The sequence below is a fragment of the Fusarium subglutinans genome (genome assembly GCF_013396075.1).
Source record: "Fusarium subglutinans strain NRRL 66333 chromosome Unknown NRRL66333_c0000158, whole genome shotgun sequence".
In the NCBI taxonomy this organism is placed as follows: domain Eukaryota; kingdom Fungi; phylum Ascomycota; class Sordariomycetes; order Hypocreales; family Nectriaceae; genus Fusarium; species Fusarium subglutinans.
In genome coordinates this window covers 36,365-55,588 of record NW_023502221.1, presented here as the reverse complement: position 1 = coordinate 55,588, position 19,224 = coordinate 36,365, and the positions used below count along the sequence as shown (strand labels likewise).

Below are 19,224 nucleotides of genomic sequence, written 5' to 3'. Positions count from 1 at the left end.
TAAATTGCCAAAAGCAATGTCTCGCTTGCTTCAGTCTCTTCTTAAGTCAAGAAGCGCAAGCTTTTACATATCGATTCTGTTTACCAGCGTGAGTAGGGTATTCTCAAACATCCATCGTTTGCTTTGCACAGGTATCTTAACTAACATGTGTCAATAGCTGGTACTATATCTCGCCGGGAAGATAATATACAATATCTTCTTCCATGAGAGTACCGTGAAGAGATTCGGCCGTCTGGATGGTGCCGTCAATGCTGCTGGAACAGTTGGGAGTTTCACGGCCAAAAGCCATTAGCGCTCTTGTGTGACGACGATTGGAACCTCGTCATGGGTATTGACGTCAACGGTGCAAGACCTCCCGGCTGCGACCTACCCTCCACTACGCGACTCGGCTGACATACACACAATAGGGATGATGCAGACTGGTGGAAGCATAGTGAGCCTCGCTTCTAACCTAGGTTCGAAAGGCGCTCCAGGTTTTGCGCCACATGCAGCATCCAAGCACGCCGTTATCGGACTGACTATGCGTGCCGCCCATGATTATGGATCTAAGGGAACCAGGATCAACGACGTGTCGCCTGGTGGGACTCATGGCCCGTTGATGAGGAGCGTGGTTGGTGACAAGCCTCCTCCACCTCCTTCGATCTGGGGAAAGTAAGGACAGCCTGAAGAGGTTTCTTTCCAGATAGCGTGGCTTCTGGGACCTGAGAGCACTCATAGCTCGGGGAGTATCTTCGCGTTGATGGTGGGGAGTTTTGTTAGGGTTCTCTTTATGCGTCAGACGTGATCATGACCATATAGGCTGAAAAGTTTATCTTGGGCAATTGTGTTAGGTAGCTAATATACTGACTAGATCTTGCGCCATTGAAATTTGCCCCAGCTTTACATTGATGGTCGGACTTCTCGGCGTACCATTACCCTCAACATTACAAAGAATGAATATTCATTAAGTCATGTATAGCAACGAGTCAAAGTCTTGTGATTCGCAACTCTAGGAACGCCGTCATGTCAGCTGTCCACCTCGGGTGCCGACACTCAGCTTACTTATGCCTTACCGACTTTCATCCAGTCCGTGTTGGCATCCATCGTATGTATTGATTGGGACAGAGGCAACCATTACAGGTCCAACTGCACTTGGTTGGTCAACAGTAGATACTGCTGACAGTGAGAGAATCGAATTCAACTTTACAAAGTTCCCACTTGTTGATGCTGGCGACAAAAACGCCGGTATTATAATCACTTGGAAGCTCGCGCCCCAAATATCCGCAGTACTTCATCGCTTCATGTCTTCTGCAAGTTTAGTGCTTCTACCGATATCGTCCACTGCGAAGCCATTTACCAGAGGGGATTTCAGGTCATTGGAAGGGTTGTTGAGTCGAGACTTCAAAATAATCATATACTGTACTCTCTATAGGGGGGCAATAGGCACGGCATCAGCGTTAGCTCTCAGCTAGATTTACTTTAGAGAATGCACTGAAGATACAACTTGGCGCCAACCACAGCGTCAGCCCTACCAAATTAGGCAGCCCGACATTGCAAGTTCCGAAAGAGCGGTCCGAGCCTTCGTAAGATATGACCTTATTCCGTTAGATCTCGTATCATTTGCAGCAGACAAGGTGTAGTTACGCCACAGTTCATGAACAGATAGCAAAAGATCTTTCAGCTCAGTGTAGCAGTTTCTCAATAGAGCGAAGGCTGTTGATTCTGGGGTACTACACAGAGTAGCATTGCATTCAATGAAGGCCGCTGATGTCAACATGGTAATCGGGCACCTATATCAAATAGGACATATTTACAAGGAGAATTTCGGTTGCATTCTATACCGACGGTCCAGCGGTTATGAATCATTTAGATTGGATCGTTTGCGTAAAACATGCGTTCTCGCGGGTTATAAATACATACTGCCTTTCCCTGTAGAAACGAGAATAACCAAGCAAATCGCACAACTTATCAATCATCATGAAGATCACCGCCTTCCTCACCGCCGCCCTCGCTAGCGCCGTCGCTGCCAGTGATAGCGTCTACCTCGTAAACTCCTACAAGGGCAGCGAGATTTCCAGCGGCATAGCATACTATGCCGACGGCCATCTTGCAACTGGAGGATCCCGTCCCGATGACTATGTTGATGTCACCCATGGAAGTAACGTTATCTGGGAAGGTAGAACAGTAAAGGGTAGGTTTTCTTGAATTTATAGGCTGCCATAACAAGAAATTAACAGGAGCTAGGCACCTTCGGCAGTGGTGTATCCTTCACTTCAAACATCTTTGCGGATGCAGGCAGCAAGCAGGTAAACGCTTGGTGTGGTACGGGTACGAACGGGTTTCACACATACAACTGCTACAAAGGTTATAGCCCTGGCGGTAATAATTGGGTATTGTATACTGTGGATGGCTGGACTGTCAATGTCGTCTACTACTGCAATCCCTTTAATTAAGGATTGATGGCTGGGGATATAGCAAAGATGAGACCAGCTTACGTGGATGGGGGTCTTGTGAGTTACCTGAGCTTGACGCAGGAGACCGTTACTTCAGTCGTTACCGGTACCTTTACCGACCAATTGATTCATAGCTTGATATAGTTGGGACTGACCAGTAGTAAAGAATTATAGTTTGTCACTCTTTATACAATTTATGTCTAAACTCTAGGCTGAATCCTCACTCCTTCATTGTCAATTATCCAAGTTCCTTTTCCACACCTTGACAGGCATAGGGCCTAGGATGTGGTTCATCGTCTCCTCTCTCTTTAACTCAAACCCTGCTGGTAGAGCAAATTCATACCGGTGAACTATTGAAGCAAGGCAAACAGCCTGCTCAAGATAAGATATATTACGCCCAATGCAACCTCGAGCGCCAGCTGAGAAAGTAATAAAGTGAGATTGCAGTTCCTTGCCCTTTTCGCCCAAGAATCGCTCCGGAATAAACTTTTCTGCCTCGGGATAAATGGCCTCGTCGCGATGTGCCACAAGAGCAGAGACGCCAACAGATGTGTTGCCCGGAATGTACTGGCCCATAATCGTCAAGCCTTCAGGAGGGGTCTGACGACCTAGATTCTGAGGTGTCGGGGGCCAGAGGCGAAGTGACTCATCGAGACAGGCGCGAAGGTAGGGAAGATGCTTGACCTTTTCGTAGGGGGCAACAACCTCATCCGACTCTAGGGCAGAGTCAAGTTCGTGTCGCAGGAGTTCCATTATTCTAGGGTTGAGGATCAACTGATAAAGAACGTTGGCCAGGGCAATAGCTGTCGTAACGCTCCCGGCGTTCATCATGATGTTGATTTCAGCAACAATCTCACCCCATTCGAGGTCATGACAGTTACCGTTCCTGTCCTCCATAAGCGCCTGGAAAAAGTCGTCAAGCTTTTCGCCTTTCTGATATCGATCTAATCGGATCTGAGCTCGTCGCAACACAATCTCATCCCAGCCCTTGGACGACTCTGCCATCTTTCGATAGAAAGGAATGACGTTGGAGATCTTGTTGAGCAACTTGTAATGGTCGTAGGTCCAAAGAAGATATGACTGCTTGCGTGCAGTGGGATAAAGGCATTCGCGTAGATTGGTTTTGTAGACAGTACCGCATGTCTGCTGGGCTTCCACGAGGTCGTGACCTTGATCAAGAAGGCCAAGCTTCTCCGAAAGACCAATGTCGGCGATGGCATCAAGAGAAAAAAAGTTGGACCAGGCCCGAAAGTCTAGATTGGCGTCCTGAGGGTCGGGAAACCTCGTACCCTTGGACAAAGGAGCCGTGCAGACCTTGTCAAAATGATCCATCATTCGCTGCACCTTATCCGCCACCTTGTATTCCCAATTCTCGAGGTTCTTTAGTGCGTAAGCAGATGACAGGACCTTTCGCTTCCGGGCATGGTCGTGTTTATCCACAACATCGGCCAGGTGAAAATGGGTTCCAGCTCCTACGATGTACGATTCGTCCTTTGTACAGGGAGTCCCATGACCATAAATATCTTTGATGGCTTGGCCGCCGGCGAAGGACAACGAGTTTGGCCCCGTTCTGATGATGGGTTTCGTCTTGTGTAGTTTGGCAAGATGGGTCGATCGTGCGCCCCCGTGAGCGAGTATCATGAAGGGAAGGTTAGACATGCCGGAGAATGGGGACATGTTAGGGAAGCGTCGAAGACCTAGACAGAGTCAGTATGACAGTTTTCTCTTTGGACAGTATGTCTTACCCTTGGGGTCCTTAAGATACAGAATAAAAGGGTAGATCAAGAAGTAGAAGACCACCGCAAAACCCACTGCAGCTGCATAGGGCGCTGAACCCAAGGAAACAATGGAGGCCGCCATTATTGACAATCTCAATAAGAGGTAAAGACTCTTGCTGAGATAGTATGTAGTTACAAGGTAAAAGAAGAGACTGTTGTTTGAGAAACTTGTAGGGGTATAATGGAACGAAGGCAATATGACTTTCTTATACATTGCGATTTCTCTGGGGTAAACAAATCAGTCTTTGCCAAATGCAATCGTGATCAAGAGTTTGCCACATTTGGCGACTTTCTCCGCCCCCAGCAAGTTTAACCCACCTGGTTTTACCCGGCGATCTCTGAACATTTCCATGCTTGTCCAGAAAAACAAGGATCAAGATGTCAATGGGAACCTAAAGCTTAGATGGGGGGCTAGACTCGCTTCTCAAGCTTTGATCCCCTTTGGGAATCCGGGACAAATTTCCTCATTACGCCGGTTAAGTCCACAAGCTTCTCCGACAGCACCAATCACGGCGCGGGGGGGGAGTTACCCATTTCAGACATACCCACCTTGCACAAATTGAGCTATCTTTAAGTATCTAGTAGCCATACAAGGCAAGTTGCCCCATTCTCATACAGTGTTGGAGTTTCCAGCATACAGGCTCAGACATGAACTAATGTAATTGATGTTGAGAGGGATGTTAAGAGAGATGTGTGCGTATTAACAGTGGCTAACTAAGGTCTCGGGCCGAGTGGTCCGGCTGATATACGACTCATGATACGAGGTAAGTGCTTGAGGCACCTTTAACATTTTACATATAGTAAAAGTAATAATGACTACTTACTACCTTAGGGAACCTATATTATAGAAACTTGTTTTTGGGTTTTAATAAGGATAGAAAAATTACAGCATGTATAGCTTCTTTTTAATCACTTCTAGCCTGGCTAATTAAATCGCACAATTGCTTACGTGAGATTGTCCACTCTTTTTAACCCCCCAAACTCATAGTCCAACTGCTTTTGCCCCTCTCAAGTTAAACACAATCTACCTACTGATAGGCAGGCTATTAGCATTGGTTGTCCTGAAGATGAGAATTTGAAGCGTAATACTTTAACATTTTCTAGCGAAAATGAGGATATTTTCTCTGATCTTACATTCCTCGACGTGGAGCAGCCGTACTCATTCGATGACCAGCTGGACAACTGGCTGCAAGCTCCTCCCACAGAACCTGTTGGACAGGACATATTGCTATCGGGCAATATTGAGAGTAATCAGCTACTTGACTATGACACAAGCCTTAGTGGCTTAGCTTTTGATAGCCTTATCCCTGATGTTCTTCATCCCCCATTTGCGCCTGTCAACACTGGTAACAATGCCGCAACATCAACCAGCTCTATGGGCGAGGGGACTTCTCAAAGCTCTAGGCAAACCGGCAAACTGGGGGCAAGATTTACTCAGAATACAGTCAAAGTTCTGAGAAATTGGTATCTGACCCATAGTCATCACCCGTTTCCTGACGAGAATGAGAAGAAGATACTTGAGCAGCAGACTAATCTCAGCAAAACCCAAATCATGAACTGGTTTGCTAATGCACGGCGTCGGGATAAGATGGTGCGGTCTAGAGACGATTTACCTTGCCCTACCAAGGCGATGGATGTGCCTCGAAGACCAGACACTCCAGCTCCTCGTAGAGCTACAGACTCGATGAATCCATTGGAGCGGTGGGTAGAGTTGCCGCCAGAGAATGAGCCTGCCTCAGCCGTCGACATTGCTCGAGCTATGGCCTCGAGCCCGCCAGCTTGTATAGATCCCAAATCGCGTTTATATCAATAGGTACTGACTGATAATCTATAGCAGCATCTGATTCTGGTCAGACCTGGGGCTTCTCAGGGAGCACATATGGTTCAAGCCACAGTAGAGGCTCACAATCATCAGCCGACTCTTATGGTAGTCGATCTATAGAAGGACCATTCGATCCCTTGGTGAACATTCGCTCAAGCCGCAGGAAAAGAAGAAGAGCCATGAAACAGAGCAATAAGCGAACGGTATTGATAAATCATGCGAAGAGATTCCCATGCACATTCTGTACGCAGAGCTTTGCCAAGAAGTATGACTGGCAACGACACGAGAACTCAGTGCACCTACCATTGGAGAGGTGGATATGTTGTCCAAATGGTCCGCGGATGAACAACCCTACGAACCACGATAACTTATGCTGTGTCTTTTGCGGCCTGGCTGATCCTGATGATCTTCATATAGAGAGCCATCACTATACAGCATGTCAGAAACGTACCGTCCCTGAGCGGTCGTTCAATCGCAAGGATCATCTCCGCCAGCATTTGCGACTATTCCACCAGAATGCAAGCTTCATTGAGTGGTCAATGATGTCGTGGAGGATCAAAGTACCTGCCATTCGCTCCCGCTGTGGTTTCTGCGATCACCAAATGGCGGATTGGGAAGATCGTGTGCATCACATCTCTGACCATTTCAAATTGGGAAAGACAATGGCCGACTGGCATGGTGATTGGGGGTTTGATCCTGAGATTGCAGAAATTGTCGAGAACGGAATGCCTCCATGTACAGTTGTTTCCTCCAATGATTGAAGTGATTTTTCCTGACTAGTATTAGATCTCATCGAAATCGAAAGACTCACACCTCTGCCGTTCGAAGGAGAAAGGACATTGGCCGCTACTCCCTGTAGCGCCTATGAACTACTGAAGCTTGAAGTGGCATATTATATGCAGAGATTCCACGAAGATATGTCACGTCTGCCATCCGCGAAGGATATGCAGCTCGAAGCTTGCAGAATCATTTTAGCTTCCGAGACTCTGAGCCAGGACTCTCACTTGTCTGCCTCTTGGCTACGGGACTTGATATTTTCAGATCCCAAAGTCTCACAGGATGCACGATTCAGTCCGATCAGAACAGCTACCGAGTCGAGATTTTACCCAATCAGAGTGAAAGGGAAAAATACACTATTCGAATCATGTCCATTTGAAAAGCGGCTCCTTGACACCGTTTCCTCAAAACTATCTATAAGCCCATCAGCCTATCTAAGTGATCAAGAAATTAGATACCAAAGCTGTTTGATAGTTGGACAAATGGAAGATGTCTCAATCACGCCTTCGGAATTTATCGCAACATGGTTGATCAGCTTGATCCATTCCGATGATAGCTGGGTCTCATTATTCCGGCAACGCGCCAATATTCCTCCAAGCCCCGGCCATGAGAGCGGTCAAGCTACAGCCGACGATTTCCCGGCTAGCATCCATGATTACAGCCGAGTTGAGCAGGGGCTCGTAACATACTTGGAACAACAAAGGCAGCTTGGTGTTGAACCCAGCGACGATGACCTTCGGAATCAAGCTCGAATCGTTATGAATCAGAGTCATGACCGATGGTTCCAGACAAGAGCTGATAACGACTTGTGGCTGCACTCGTTTAGAACAAGATATCCGCCCACGACGAACGAAGACGTTCCCTTGACTTCATCACAGAAGGCTACAATGAACTATACGCAGACCACTAACACGGCCACAACACTTAACGAAATTTCAGGCCCTGGCAAATCTCGACATATCCCGTTATCAATCGCTGACCACGAGGCTCTTCTGAATGCCCGTTCTCTAGTCTCCGGGGCCACACAATTTGCAGCTAACGACTGGAATTTTTACCAATGGCTTGAGGATGACCTTCGTCGCTGGGCTATATCGACCATGTCGCCTCACAACCCTATGCAACACATCCCGTCTGATGAGGAATTCCAGCACCATGCTCGGATGGCGACGTTCAATGAGTGAGTATCAGGTAGCCCTCCGTTGTGATATATAGTACGCTGGCTAATGTACTACAGTGATGATCCACTAAACCAGACTATTGCGGATAACCCTACTTGGCTGGCTATGCTTAAGAAGTCATTGAATATATGATACTTGCAGGAAGTGTAAGGTTGCGGCTTCGTACATAGATACTTTAGGTACAAATGTCTATAAAATATCGCACTCTAACATGGAAGGTCGATCTAGAAGAGATGGCTCGGAGCGGGTCACTTCATTCTCAAATGCCGTCACGTGGGAGAGACGCCAACTGCAAGTTACGCAGCACTTCATTCAGCAACTAAAAGAACCTTATGGTGACTTACCAGATTGCTAAGCTTACAGATAGTAGGGGGGGCCTGGCACAGTGCTATCTTCTAGTATATTCCAGTATGATTTGTTAGGGATACTTACCTCGGGCAGAAAGAACACTAGACTAATGCAAATGAGCAAATAGCAACAATGCACTAAGCCTCTAGAGTAATGCCTGGGCTATTTGACTTTTACCACAGCATAAAAGAACCGGCATTAGCGACAATCAGATAATTTCAAGAAAATTGTAAAGTGTAGGTGGTGTTGACTTCTAGCGTCAATGATGCTTATACTGATATGGAGAAGACTGTGAATAGTATCAGGTGTACATTGCATTCATGTTGTTCAAGACACAAAATGCCGCATTTAGGCCTTGGATGCCACTGAGACCTGGCTCCTAGTCTTGAGATCACGCTGCATCTGCTTGGCCAACTTAACATCAAACCCATTCTCAAAGACCTTCCTGACTTCTTCGAGTGGAAGCCCCTTTACCTCGGGATAGAAGAAGATGACAAAGATCCAGCCAAAGAAGCAGATATCTGCGTAGAAGCCAAACGCGCCGCTAGGTGTCATGCTCTTCATCATAGAGAGGAAAGTGGACGCGATGATGAGGTTGCAGCTCCAGCAAGTGACCGTGTTCATCATTGTGCCAAGCGCGCGAACCTCCAAAGGCAGAAGCTCTGTTCCGACCCAGCCGATGGTGGCAACACCAGTAGCGAAGAAGGCAACGTAGAAGATGATGGTTACGAGCACGACGATACCAGCCCAGTTCACGGAATCGGCCTGGAGAACGAGATCTTTGGAGATGGGAATCCAGTGGAATGCAACGGCGGCGATGATCATGCTCAGAGCCTGAGAAGATGTTAGTATCGTGGCTATGCAGATGAGGTGAGAATATCCTACCATGCCTAGCACAGTTACCAGCAGAATAATGCGGCGACCGAGTTTGTCTATAACAACCAAGTTGACAAATGTGAAGATGAAGTTGGTAGCACCAACAACGATGGCAACGGCGGTGGGCTTGTTGAATCCAACGAGGGAGAACAGGGTCGCAGAGTAGTACATGAGAGTGTTGAATCCACCGAGCTGAGAGACTGTGGTGTTGTCAGCGACGGAAGGTTCACATCCATAAATGCATTGGAAGACTTACTGGCCATGACGGTACAAGCGCAAACCAACGCACGAAGGTTAGAGGGTACACAGTGAAGCTGCTTAAACTGCCACCAAAGAGACTTGCCGGCCACAACTGATGACTCAACCTCAACAGTCCACACAAGGCGTTCAAGCTTGGACTTGAGCTGCTCCTCAGTAGCAGCAGGATAAACTCGTCGCAAGCACTTCTCAGCCTCGTCTCTCTTTCCATGCGCAATAAGCTGTCGAGGCGACTCGGGACACTGAGGCAGAAGAGCGGCAAGGATGATGGGAGGAATACCGCCAATAGCTACCATATATCTCCAGCCGTGAGGAACATCGGTAAGAGCTGCTCCAAGACCGTAGGACACCAATTGACCTAGTGTCACACTGAGATTGTCAAAGGCAATCATGCGTCCGCGGTATCTGGCTGGGGCAAGCTCTCCAATATAGAGAGGCTGAATACGTTAGCGGTTTGGTTCAAGACAACTCTCAGCAGAATCAGGGTCTTACAATAATCATCGCCGCCGAACCCACGCCAAATCCCACAATTAGACGTCCAGCAGTCATGGCGGCAATATTGAAGGCAGCGGCTTGGATAACAGACCCAACGAGGAAGAGAAAACAACCGATATAGATTCCAAGCTTGCGGCCGTATTTGTCAGCTGGAAGTCCTGCCATCAGTGCACCAATGAGAGCGCCACCAGAAGTGATGGAGGTGATAAGCTCCTGCTCATGGGAATCAAGATTGTGGCCGAGATCGTCGCCGATGGTGACGAGAACAGCTGAGATGACACCAGTGTCGTAACCTAGGAGATCCTGTTAGGCGAGTTCGGCGGAGACGTATTTAGGCAACGTACCGAACAAGAAGCCGCCCATGGCGACGGTGAATGTGATGAGCCAAACGGACTTGGATGGCTTGGTGTCTTCGATGGAGTCGTCAAACTCTACAACGGTGCCATGGGACTTTTCAAGGTGTTCGATATTGGTGGCCGTTGACTTTTCTATGCCACCGCCCTCAGTAGAGGACTTGTGATCACCGTGAGAAGACATTTCGTCAAGATGGAAGACTGGGTAAAAAAGAGACGAATATTGTGATTTAGCTGAGCGAGCTTGTTGTGAGGAAAATGGCAATACATAAAAGGAGCGCAGCGCTGTATATACCTATACTCCAATGAGGCTAAACGATTCATGCGACAATTACATGTTGTCTCATTGGCCTGGTCCACTCTCACGATCCCGAGAAACCTTGTTTCCCGGGGGCAGATCACTTCAAAAGTTGGGGTAAGTTAGCAGGGAACTGGGAATTGTGCACGAAATCTCGATTCAAGAAACTGTCTTCCCCAGAAAACCGAACCTCGCGACTGCCGTCGGCTCCATGTTTTGCAAGCCAAAGGTGGGCTTGGCCTCTGCCGGAGTTGTTTTCCTGAATCAATTGCTAAGGCAAGGGTCAGCTTGTTACGTGATGAGCGTGCTTCAACTGGTGGCTTGGCCTAGAACATGTGGACGGTAAATGGCGGGGAATTTGGCGTTGACGTTTACGATCCTTCTCGTTTTGGTGTTTTTGTTCCGACCCTAGTGGAGACCATCTCGTTTATTGCCGGAACAAATAGCCCGATTTCGTGCTGCATCTGTTGTCATTGTGTTTAGGTCTCAAGCTTTAACGCGAGTGGAGATTAATGATGTTCTAGGATATCATAGATGCCATGTCAGAGATTTAATTATTTACCATGTGAGTTTTTAGTTCTCCTCCGGTGGATTTGCTATTATATATCCCCTGATTTAAAGTTTGTACGTATTGACAATTACTCTCGAAACTCTTGAACGTACGGACAGCTTAGAAATATATAGTACAGAATTATAATCATCCTACTTTACAACTATTATCTTGGCCTAGCTAAAGCCATCCCCAAGTCTTCTTTAAACTATCCTTGCCATAGATAATCAGCTTCAAGCTTGTAAGATAATACATTAGTCAACTTTACATGTAAGAAGTAGGCCAACCAAACCGGTCAGTTGCGTTAGTTACAACACAAAGGAGGGTATCTTGTTCAGCGCGTTCGTCGAAAAGGTCTCCAACCAAGGCTATAGCCATACATGCAGTCCTTGATACACATTAGCAAAATCCCCTTAGCTCGGGGCCCATAACATAGACGCACAGGTATGTTGGACTAGCCTCGCCCATGCCTACAGCTATTACGCAGACTATCTTAGTGTCTGTCTTCATTTCGAGCTATTCAGCATTAAACAATTATTCCTAAGTAGCATTTTGCTGCTGTACCTCTATTCGCTTCATTGCTCTGTTCTTTGCGAGTCCTATTTTTGGCAGACGCGGATCGTGGGAAATAAGAAGCATCCTGCCCAGATGGTAGTATTGCAAGCCAGCAGCCACCGGCTCACTGTACAGCCATATGTCCGGAAGTACCTGGTCGTCAGAGTGATTGCATGTGTATATGGGATCGAACGAGTCTGGTTTTGAATCAAACCAAATGGAAGAATCTTTCAGCAGCGTAGCATAATGCTCGGCGTCTTTGTTATCTGAGAAGCAGTATCGGATGATTTTGGTCAGGTGAAGAAGCATTAGGTTTGCCCAGTCTTTATCATCGACGGAGGCACCGATTCTGTCTGCGCACAGCCATTGTAAGTTTGGTGGGAGGGGTGCTTGGGTGACCACTGCTAGGTAGGTTTCGAGTCGTAGATTAGCCCACAAGGCGGCTTCAGGTAGATCCTCCTCCTTGACTGATTCTGTCGATGCGTCCATTATACACGCTTGACCAAGGAAGGAAGGGAAGATCGAACATTCACCTGTGCCTGCGTGTCGAGCGATCAGTGAAAATGGGGGGGGGGGGGGAAGATAAGAGATATTGATGATAAAGACACTTACCTTCCATACTATGCGCGAACCGTGATAACAGGTTTGCAACAGAATGGGCCTTTTGCGTGGAGTCAATATCTAGACTGACGCTGGGTAAACTTCGAGTGTAATCAGAGGATGTTTCAGGTGTTGAAGCCAGGAAAGGGGTACTAGTTTTCCCCTTGCCAAGGTGTCTCGAGGCAATGGTCAAGATAGAATCGAGAAGTCGAGGATGTTGTAAGACTCGAGTCGATAACCAACTGGAGAAAGACCGATCTGGATCCCCAAGCTCGAAAGCATCACTGAAACCTGAAAAGAAGTGACGAACCAACTCTGCCTCACCCTGTTTGAGTAAGCAAGTGGGTAGACGTAGCTGATATTTATCGCCGTATGAAGCATAGGTTCCCTGTGCCGGATATTCAGTGCCATTTAATTCTATATCAATCTGCTCAGTCGCTATCGATGTGTAGTGATGAAGCCCCAGCTCGGGTAATTGATTGGAATTATGATGAAATGTCGAAGTGGCGCTATCCAGGTTACTTGACGCCTGTGGTTGACTATCCGTAGGCGAGTAAATCGAGCTGTTCAGACGCTGTTCACCACCGTCGACCCCATGTTGACTATCGGCAGGGAGAGGTGTGTTTTCTTCGTCTTGTCTTTCTAGGAAGTCCAAAGGCTGGTCTTCCGAAGAGCTGTGGTGGTCTGAAAACGAGTTAAACGATCGCACAATGTCCAACGTCTGATCCACAAATTCGATCTTTTTCTTGTCAAGCTTACACCACCGTTGATTAGATGGAAATTCCAGGCCTCTTTTTCGTGTGCTTGGCCTTTCTTAGTCCTCCGGTTGCGTTATTGGGACATTGAGAATGCTTACGTTGAGCCAAGCCTGCTATGGCGAAATCGGCATTCGAAGCTTCTGTCACGATGGAGGTCTCTCGTTATACACTGAGCACACGGCTCTTCATCGTCGCCTATAGCGTAGAGGTCTTGTCAGCATATTTGTCCAGCAGCTGGATTGAGAGACAGGGGGTTACATTTCAGATGTCTAACATAACCCGCCGAAATTTAGCCATAATCGATTCACCTGTATGACGTAGCTCACTTTAAACGGCAATTCTACAAAGATCAGTCAGATAGCGATAAACAAGAAGCATATACATCGACTTACCTTACAACCCGAGATTCTTTGCCCAGTCCGTCCCATATCGTGTTATGCGTGTAAGCGTCGAGGAAAGCAAGCAAAAAAGCAACATGGAAATACCGCATCAACTCATGAAATTCGGTAGTCCCTGTAGGTACTTACTAGCCCTATATAAGCTATCTAATTAGTCAGGATATCAATAAAGATCTAATAGCTAGTTAAATAGCCTTATTGGTTAAATAAATGAAGTGGCTTTGCCTAGCGTGTACCCACAGGGACTACCGAATTTCATGAGTTGATGCGGTAGCGGGGCACAAGGTACAACCTGGGGTCGGGAGACTTATACCTCGATTTGGTTCGGTAGGTAGGTGATTCCGGGCCCAAGTGGATCAGAAGTAGACGTCACTGTCATAGCAAAATCCATAATTGGGATACTTGTTCCGAGACTAGCTCTCCTACAGCAGGGTTAGCTCCGGAACAAATACACCAGATTGAGCTACTGTCTGCGGGGAATCCGCCACTTGCTCCAAGAACCAGAGCAAAAGCCGAACTCTATCCTACTCATTCATTATCCCATGGAGAATGCGGGGATTCGTTTGTCTCAAGATATTTAACGCTTGCGTTGGATCTCATCAGCCTGTCCACGGTAAACATTAAGTGATAAGTTACGTGGCGAGGAGTGAACGTTTCTTGCTGCAATACACAATAAACGTATGTCAGTTGGTTGTGTCCAAATATTGTAGTTTTAACTCGTGATGTATGCTGGGCAAGGCGATTGCCTAGTAAATTTGTGACTTACCTAATGGTAGTACTGTCGCCTCATCTGTCACCTCCCAGGCTGTTTCCACGGTCTAGTGTTGTCTTCCCTCATCAGCTCTCATCTCACGATGGCGGAATCACCTATCCACGATGCGGTCATGCCGCCGTCTTTATTCCTTGCAGATCGCTCCCCAAAACACAATTCAAGCGATGATATACAGTAAGTCTTCTCGTGAGAATTAAATATTGGTCGCGAGCTGATGTATCGCAAGGCTGTCTTCCCCAGCATCCTGCCTATCCAACTATCTTATTAGCAGCCCAAGTGTCTTGACGTCTCCGATCAAAACTCGACGAGAGGCGTTCCTTCTAATGAATTACCTGCAAGATCTTTCACCACGAGTGAGCTATCGTCATCCTTATAGCGCCGTGTCTCTAATATCCTGTTTGTTGCCAGATTGATAGATGTGACCCGTCGAAGCGCTTTGGTCGCGAAGTGCCAAAAAGGGCTCGCCAACTACCCCTCCTAGCATACTCCATTCTAACTTTCTCATCACGTCATCAGGTCATGATCACTGGTATTGACGATGAAAGTAGCGAAGAGTATCATAGCCATGCGCTGCGCATTTTGATCCCCATTCTTGATGACCCTATGTCTTCTCTGGACGAAAACCTTTTAGCAGCAGCAGTCCTGCTACGTTTATACGAGGAAATGTGTGGTAAGACTGTCTTCATCATCACCATAGCTTGCGCATTAACAATTCTAAAGATGTTGATACTGGAACCCATCTCGTTGGATGCGCGCAGCTATGGAATAACATCCCCGACTTCATAGCTGAAAGCGGTCTGAGCGAAGCGGCCAGCTGGATTCTGCTCAGACAGAACCTGCACATATCTCTGATCAAAGGCGAACCGATGCAAGTAGATCTGAACAAATACAGACGTTCGATATCATTTATAGACACGACTGATGAGGACTTTGCCAATCGGATTATTCTACTCTGCTGCCAGGTATTGGAGACTTGTTTTGGCCCAGGCGCACAGCCCGACTACGAAACGTGGGCGCATCTCGGTAAAGAAGTTGCGCTATGGCATGATTCAATACCAGCGCACTATCATCCTTACCACTCTGGCAGGGAAAATACTTCTGCTGGATTTAAGTCGGCTTTTCCTGTAGTATGGATGATGAATCCTGCTCAAGGTAAGTGCATTACATGATTCCTCACTGTGAAACATAACTTATGCTATTTCAGTTATGGGATATCAGCACTACTGTCTAGCTCGCATTCTGCTACATATCTCTGAGCCCAGACAATGGGTGTCCAGTTTGAGAACCATCGAGCATCGGGTAGCTGCAGATGTATGTCAGCCATTTCCATTGAAGCCTATTTGCTGAAGTTGAGAAACTAGAAAGCGGCTTTGAATGACCTTCATATCGCAGTCGGTCTCGGCATCCACAATCCTTCTGTAGTTGGTGCTGGATTTACCGTCCATCATATGCTTTTCGCTTGTGAGTTCTAAACTTCTATTCACAGAAATGGCCATTGACAGTCTAGGTGGTTGTTTACTGACTAATCCTGTGGAACGGCAAGAAGTGCTTGATTTTATTGATAGCTTTGGGAAGAGCATTGGATGGCCTGTATATCGGCTGATAGATAAATTGAATACGACATGGAAGTAAAATGCATTGTAATGAAATGCTTACAGTTAAGGCTTGTGGCTAAGAGTTTAAATCACCAGATAGAACTTAGTAAAATGCACAAACAAATATTACACTAAGCATAAAATGTAAATCAAGAGATGTGTGAAAGAGCCAGAGAATGTCAGTCTCTTGATAGAACTATATTATCTACTCAACATCGCAGGTATTGGTGCAGGGTAGGCTGTCATATTGAACAGCCAATGAAATGCCCCTGTTGAAACCCGTCTGTCCGTTGCTGTGGGCCTTGTGGGCGCGACGGAGGTTAATTTGTCAGCGATCTGAGATTAGCGCATAAACTTTAATCGCCGTATTTATACGGCGCCCAGACCCCATGTGACGCCAACGTATTTTAGACAAAAACGGGGCATTTTAAACATGATTAGAAAGCGGAAAGGTCACAGAAAGTCCCGAGAGGGTTGTATACAATGCAAGGAGAAACACGCTAAGGTGAATATACTCTCTGTCAAGGGGAGAGAACCCGCAGCTAACCTTCCTAGTGCAACGAGGTGCATCCGCGATGCCTTCAATGCGAGCGGGCCAACCTCGCGTGCAGCTTCTCGTCCCCCACGCTGACCAAGCCACCACTGAACGAAGACAGCCTAGCTGATCTGGAGTTGCTGGAGCACTGGCACCGATATCCTGTGACGGGCGACATGACCGAGACTACAAGGCAGCTGCAACACGACCTTGTTCGCTTGGGCTTCTCTCACCACTATTTGCTGAATAGTATTCTGGGCCTCACCGCCCTTCAGCTCTACAGTGAAGATCGCTCTCAGTCCAAATGGTACGTCAGAGCGGTTGCGCATCAACAAACTGCAATTACTCGAGCGCGGCCGCATTTTGAATCCTTAACTCAGGCGCATGAACAAGCTCTGCTGGGGTTTTCCGCTTTCATGTCAATGTATGCCGTAGCGGAACCAATTTATCGCCCAAATGGCATATGCTCTGAGTCACCGTTCGACCCGGTCGAGGAGCTTCTGAAAGCACTTCGCTTCAGTAGGTCTACAATTATGTTTGTACAGCAGAGCTTCCCCCCAGTTGTCGTCTCGGGATCATGGCTTCTGACCAAATTCGTTGCCCATCACCAAGGCACTGGGAACGATCTTGAAACAAGATATCCACAGCTTGAGTTTCTACAAAGGTGCATAAATAGTCAGGTGGAAGGTGTTCGCAAGAAAGCATGCCTTGATGCCGTGAAAGCACTCTTCCGCCGCATTGCAACGCTGTCAGACAACATTGGCGACCCCGAGCCTGCCAAGATAGTTTGGGGTTGGGGACTGGAGGTAAGCCAGATCTTTCTGGATCTGTGCTCAGCTCGCCACCCCGCAGCGCTTGTTATTTTAGGTCACTTTGCTGTTTTGATGAACTATAATCGGGAGCATTGGTGTCTGAGTCCCTGGCCGGCTGGTTTGCTGAGCTATATTATCGGCTTTCTTGGAAATGAGTGGGAATACATTATGAAATGGCCTGCAAGTATCGTCTTTGGGGGAAATCTTGCTATTGATAGTCTTGCTACAAAAGATTTCGGTGTTCTTTAATAGAAAGCAGTAGTCAGGTTGACCTGATCCAGCTTCAACATCGGCCGGAGCGGGTTTAGCCCAACACCTGATATCGTGCCGAGAAGACCAGGTTTATTAGCGCCGGTGCTCCCTTGAGCCGGCCCCACATAGCTTGACCGCGCTACCGTATCAATACGGTGATCCACTATCTGTAGCCAATAACGAATATCGGTATTCTCAGTCTCTCCGTGTCAGTTTGCGACTTGAGTTGTCCCCTTCCTGACATTTCATTATGGAATTGGTTGGAACTCTGACATTCCTATGTGAATTGGTCAGCAGCATGATCCAGGTCGAGTAGTTGACGTCTCTATCATAAACGCAAGGGTGGCAGAAGTCTATTTCCTGAAGTATAAAACCATGCAATCAACCCAAGTTTTGACTGTCCCATCAAGCAATAACTACATCAACTTTCTTCACATCACTACTACCATAAATCACCACTTTGCTCTATCTATCATGTCTTTGCCAAAAACTACAAAGGGCTGGGCGGTCGTCGGCCAGGGCAGCTTTGACAACCTCAAGTTTGACACCCAACAGCCTCTCCCTGAGCTCTCCGACAATGAAGTGCTGGTCAAGTTTCATGCAGCCTCTCTCAACTTCCGCGATATCATGATCGCCCAGGTAAATATGCACTATCTACCATGATCAGCCTGACTAACTCGCTCAGGGCACTTATCCCTTCGATGTCAAGCCAAACATCATTCCAGGCTCCGATGGTGCTGGAGAAGTCGTGGCTGTTGGAAGCAAGGTCACCCGCTTCCAGCAAGGTTCCAAGGTTATGACGTTGTTTATGCAAACGTATTATGGTGGACCGCTAACCCCGATGGCCTTGGGATCGGCGGTCGGTGGCTCTGTTGATGGCACTCTACGAGAGTACGGTGTCTTTAACGAGAATGGACTTGTCGGTATGCCAAAGAACCTCAGTTATCTGGAGGCTGCAACACTGCCCTGTAGCGCCCTCACAGCGTGGAATGGCCTTTACGGTCTGAAGCCAGTCCTTCCCGGCGACTGGGTCTTGACACAGGGCACTGGTGGTGTCAGCATCTCTGCTCTGCAATTCGCAAAGGCTGCGGGTGCTCGAGTTGTTGCTACTACTTCTTCAGCGGCCAAGGCTCAGAGGCTAAAGGAGCTGGGAGCTGATCATGTCATTAACTACAAGGAGATTCCGAACTGGGGAGAGGAGGCCAAGAGGCTCACTGGAGGCGGTGTTGACCATGTCCTTGAGGTTGGGGGCTCGCACACTATCACAGAAAGTCTCAAAGCTGTAAACATCGGTGGCTTTGTCACCATTATTGGATGGATTGCTGGTCACGGAGAGACCGGACCGAGCTTCCCTCAGATCCTGTCCAGCATGGCTGTCGTCAGGGGAATCGTCGTCGGGAGCCGCGATCAATTCGACGCAATGGTACGTTTTTTGATAGTGGCTTTCCTCACTGGGCCTTTCGCAGCTCTTCATTTAAATGGTTACTAACTTGACAAGGTTCGCGCCATTGAGGCTTCTGATATCAAGCCCGTTCTCGACCAACAGGTCTTCAAGCTCGAGGAGCTCAAGGAGTAAGCCAACTATATACCATCACGACTTGAAACACTGGCTAACCGATCCAAGTGCGTACCAGTATCTGGTAGACCAGAAGCATTTTAGCAAGGTTGTAGTTAAGATTGAGTAGTGTATTTTAGACACGACGTAAATAGTTGAGAAGATTACCATAGGTATCCTGTTGGCGTTGCAAATAAAGATCCAAAGCGGATCGCCTTTATGAAAAC

The 19,224-nt window shown here is 47.4% G+C and overlaps 7 protein-coding genes across 7 annotated transcripts; 4 read left to right on the top strand and 3 right to left on the bottom strand.

Moving 5' to 3' along the window:
• Window positions 1-1,956: 1,956 nt before the first annotated feature.
• FSUBG_9831 (myroilysin precursor) lies at window positions 1,957-2,362 on the top strand (the record flags this gene model as incomplete). The annotated part of the gene is made up of 3 exons (XM_036688387.1): window positions 1,957-2,170; window positions 2,224-2,285; window positions 2,351-2,362. The coding sequence occupies 3 exons, from the start codon at window positions 1,957-1,959 to the stop codon at window positions 2,360-2,362; spliced, it is 288 nt and encodes a 95-aa protein (XP_036534673.1).
• Window positions 2,363-2,666: 304 nt separating this feature from the next.
• On the bottom strand, window positions 2,667-4,292 carry FSUBG_9830 (cytochrome P450 monooxygenase oxidoreductase; the record flags this gene model as incomplete). Its single annotated transcript, XM_036688386.1, has 2 exons — window positions 2,667-4,129; window positions 4,178-4,292. The coding sequence occupies 2 exons, from the start codon at window positions 4,290-4,292 to the stop codon at window positions 2,667-2,669; spliced, it is 1,578 nt and encodes a 525-aa protein (XP_036534672.1).
• A 607-nt stretch (window positions 4,293-4,899) lies between these two features.
• FSUBG_9829 (uncharacterized protein) lies at window positions 4,900-8,119 on the top strand (the record flags this gene model as incomplete). Its single annotated transcript, XM_036688384.1, has 6 exons — window positions 4,900-4,907; window positions 5,315-5,991; window positions 6,045-6,235; window positions 6,284-6,767; window positions 6,819-7,986; window positions 8,044-8,119. 6 exons carry the CDS (start codon window positions 4,900-4,902, stop codon window positions 8,117-8,119), a joined length of 2,604 nt encoding a protein of 867 aa, XP_036534671.1.
• A 564-nt stretch (window positions 8,120-8,683) lies between these two features.
• On the bottom strand, window positions 8,684-10,501 carry FSUBG_9828 (myo-inositol transporter; the record flags this gene model as incomplete). The annotated part of the gene is made up of 5 exons (XM_036688383.1): window positions 8,684-9,169; window positions 9,221-9,411; window positions 9,468-9,906; window positions 9,962-10,257; window positions 10,309-10,501. 5 exons carry the CDS (start codon window positions 10,499-10,501, stop codon window positions 8,684-8,686), a joined length of 1,605 nt encoding a protein of 534 aa, XP_036534670.1.
• Window positions 10,502-11,705: 1,204 nt separating this feature from the next.
• Window positions 11,706-12,209, bottom strand: FSUBG_9827 (uncharacterized protein; the record flags this gene model as incomplete). The annotated part of the gene is made up of 1 exon (XM_036688382.1): window positions 11,706-12,209. The coding sequence occupies one exon, from the start codon at window positions 12,207-12,209 to the stop codon at window positions 11,706-11,708; it is 504 nt and encodes a 167-aa protein (XP_036534669.1).
• A 2,121-nt stretch (window positions 12,210-14,330) lies between these two features.
• FSUBG_9826 (ARCA-like protein) lies at window positions 14,331-17,439 on the top strand (the record flags this gene model as incomplete). Its single annotated transcript, XM_036688381.1, has 7 exons — window positions 14,331-14,422; window positions 14,665-14,918; window positions 14,969-15,400; window positions 15,453-15,559; window positions 15,610-15,709; window positions 16,065-16,077; window positions 16,500-17,439. The coding sequence occupies 7 exons, from the start codon at window positions 14,331-14,333 to the stop codon at window positions 17,437-17,439; spliced, it is 1,938 nt and encodes a 645-aa protein (XP_036534668.1).
• Window positions 17,440-17,916: 477 nt separating this feature from the next.
• On the top strand, window positions 17,917-19,127 carry FSUBG_9825 (alcohol dehydrogenase; the record flags this gene model as incomplete). The annotated part of the gene is made up of 4 exons (XM_036688380.1): window positions 17,917-18,081; window positions 18,128-18,865; window positions 18,941-19,014; window positions 19,067-19,127. The coding sequence occupies 4 exons, from the start codon at window positions 17,917-17,919 to the stop codon at window positions 19,125-19,127; spliced, it is 1,038 nt and encodes a 345-aa protein (XP_036534667.1).
• Between the last annotated feature and the right edge of the window lie 97 nt (window positions 19,128-19,224).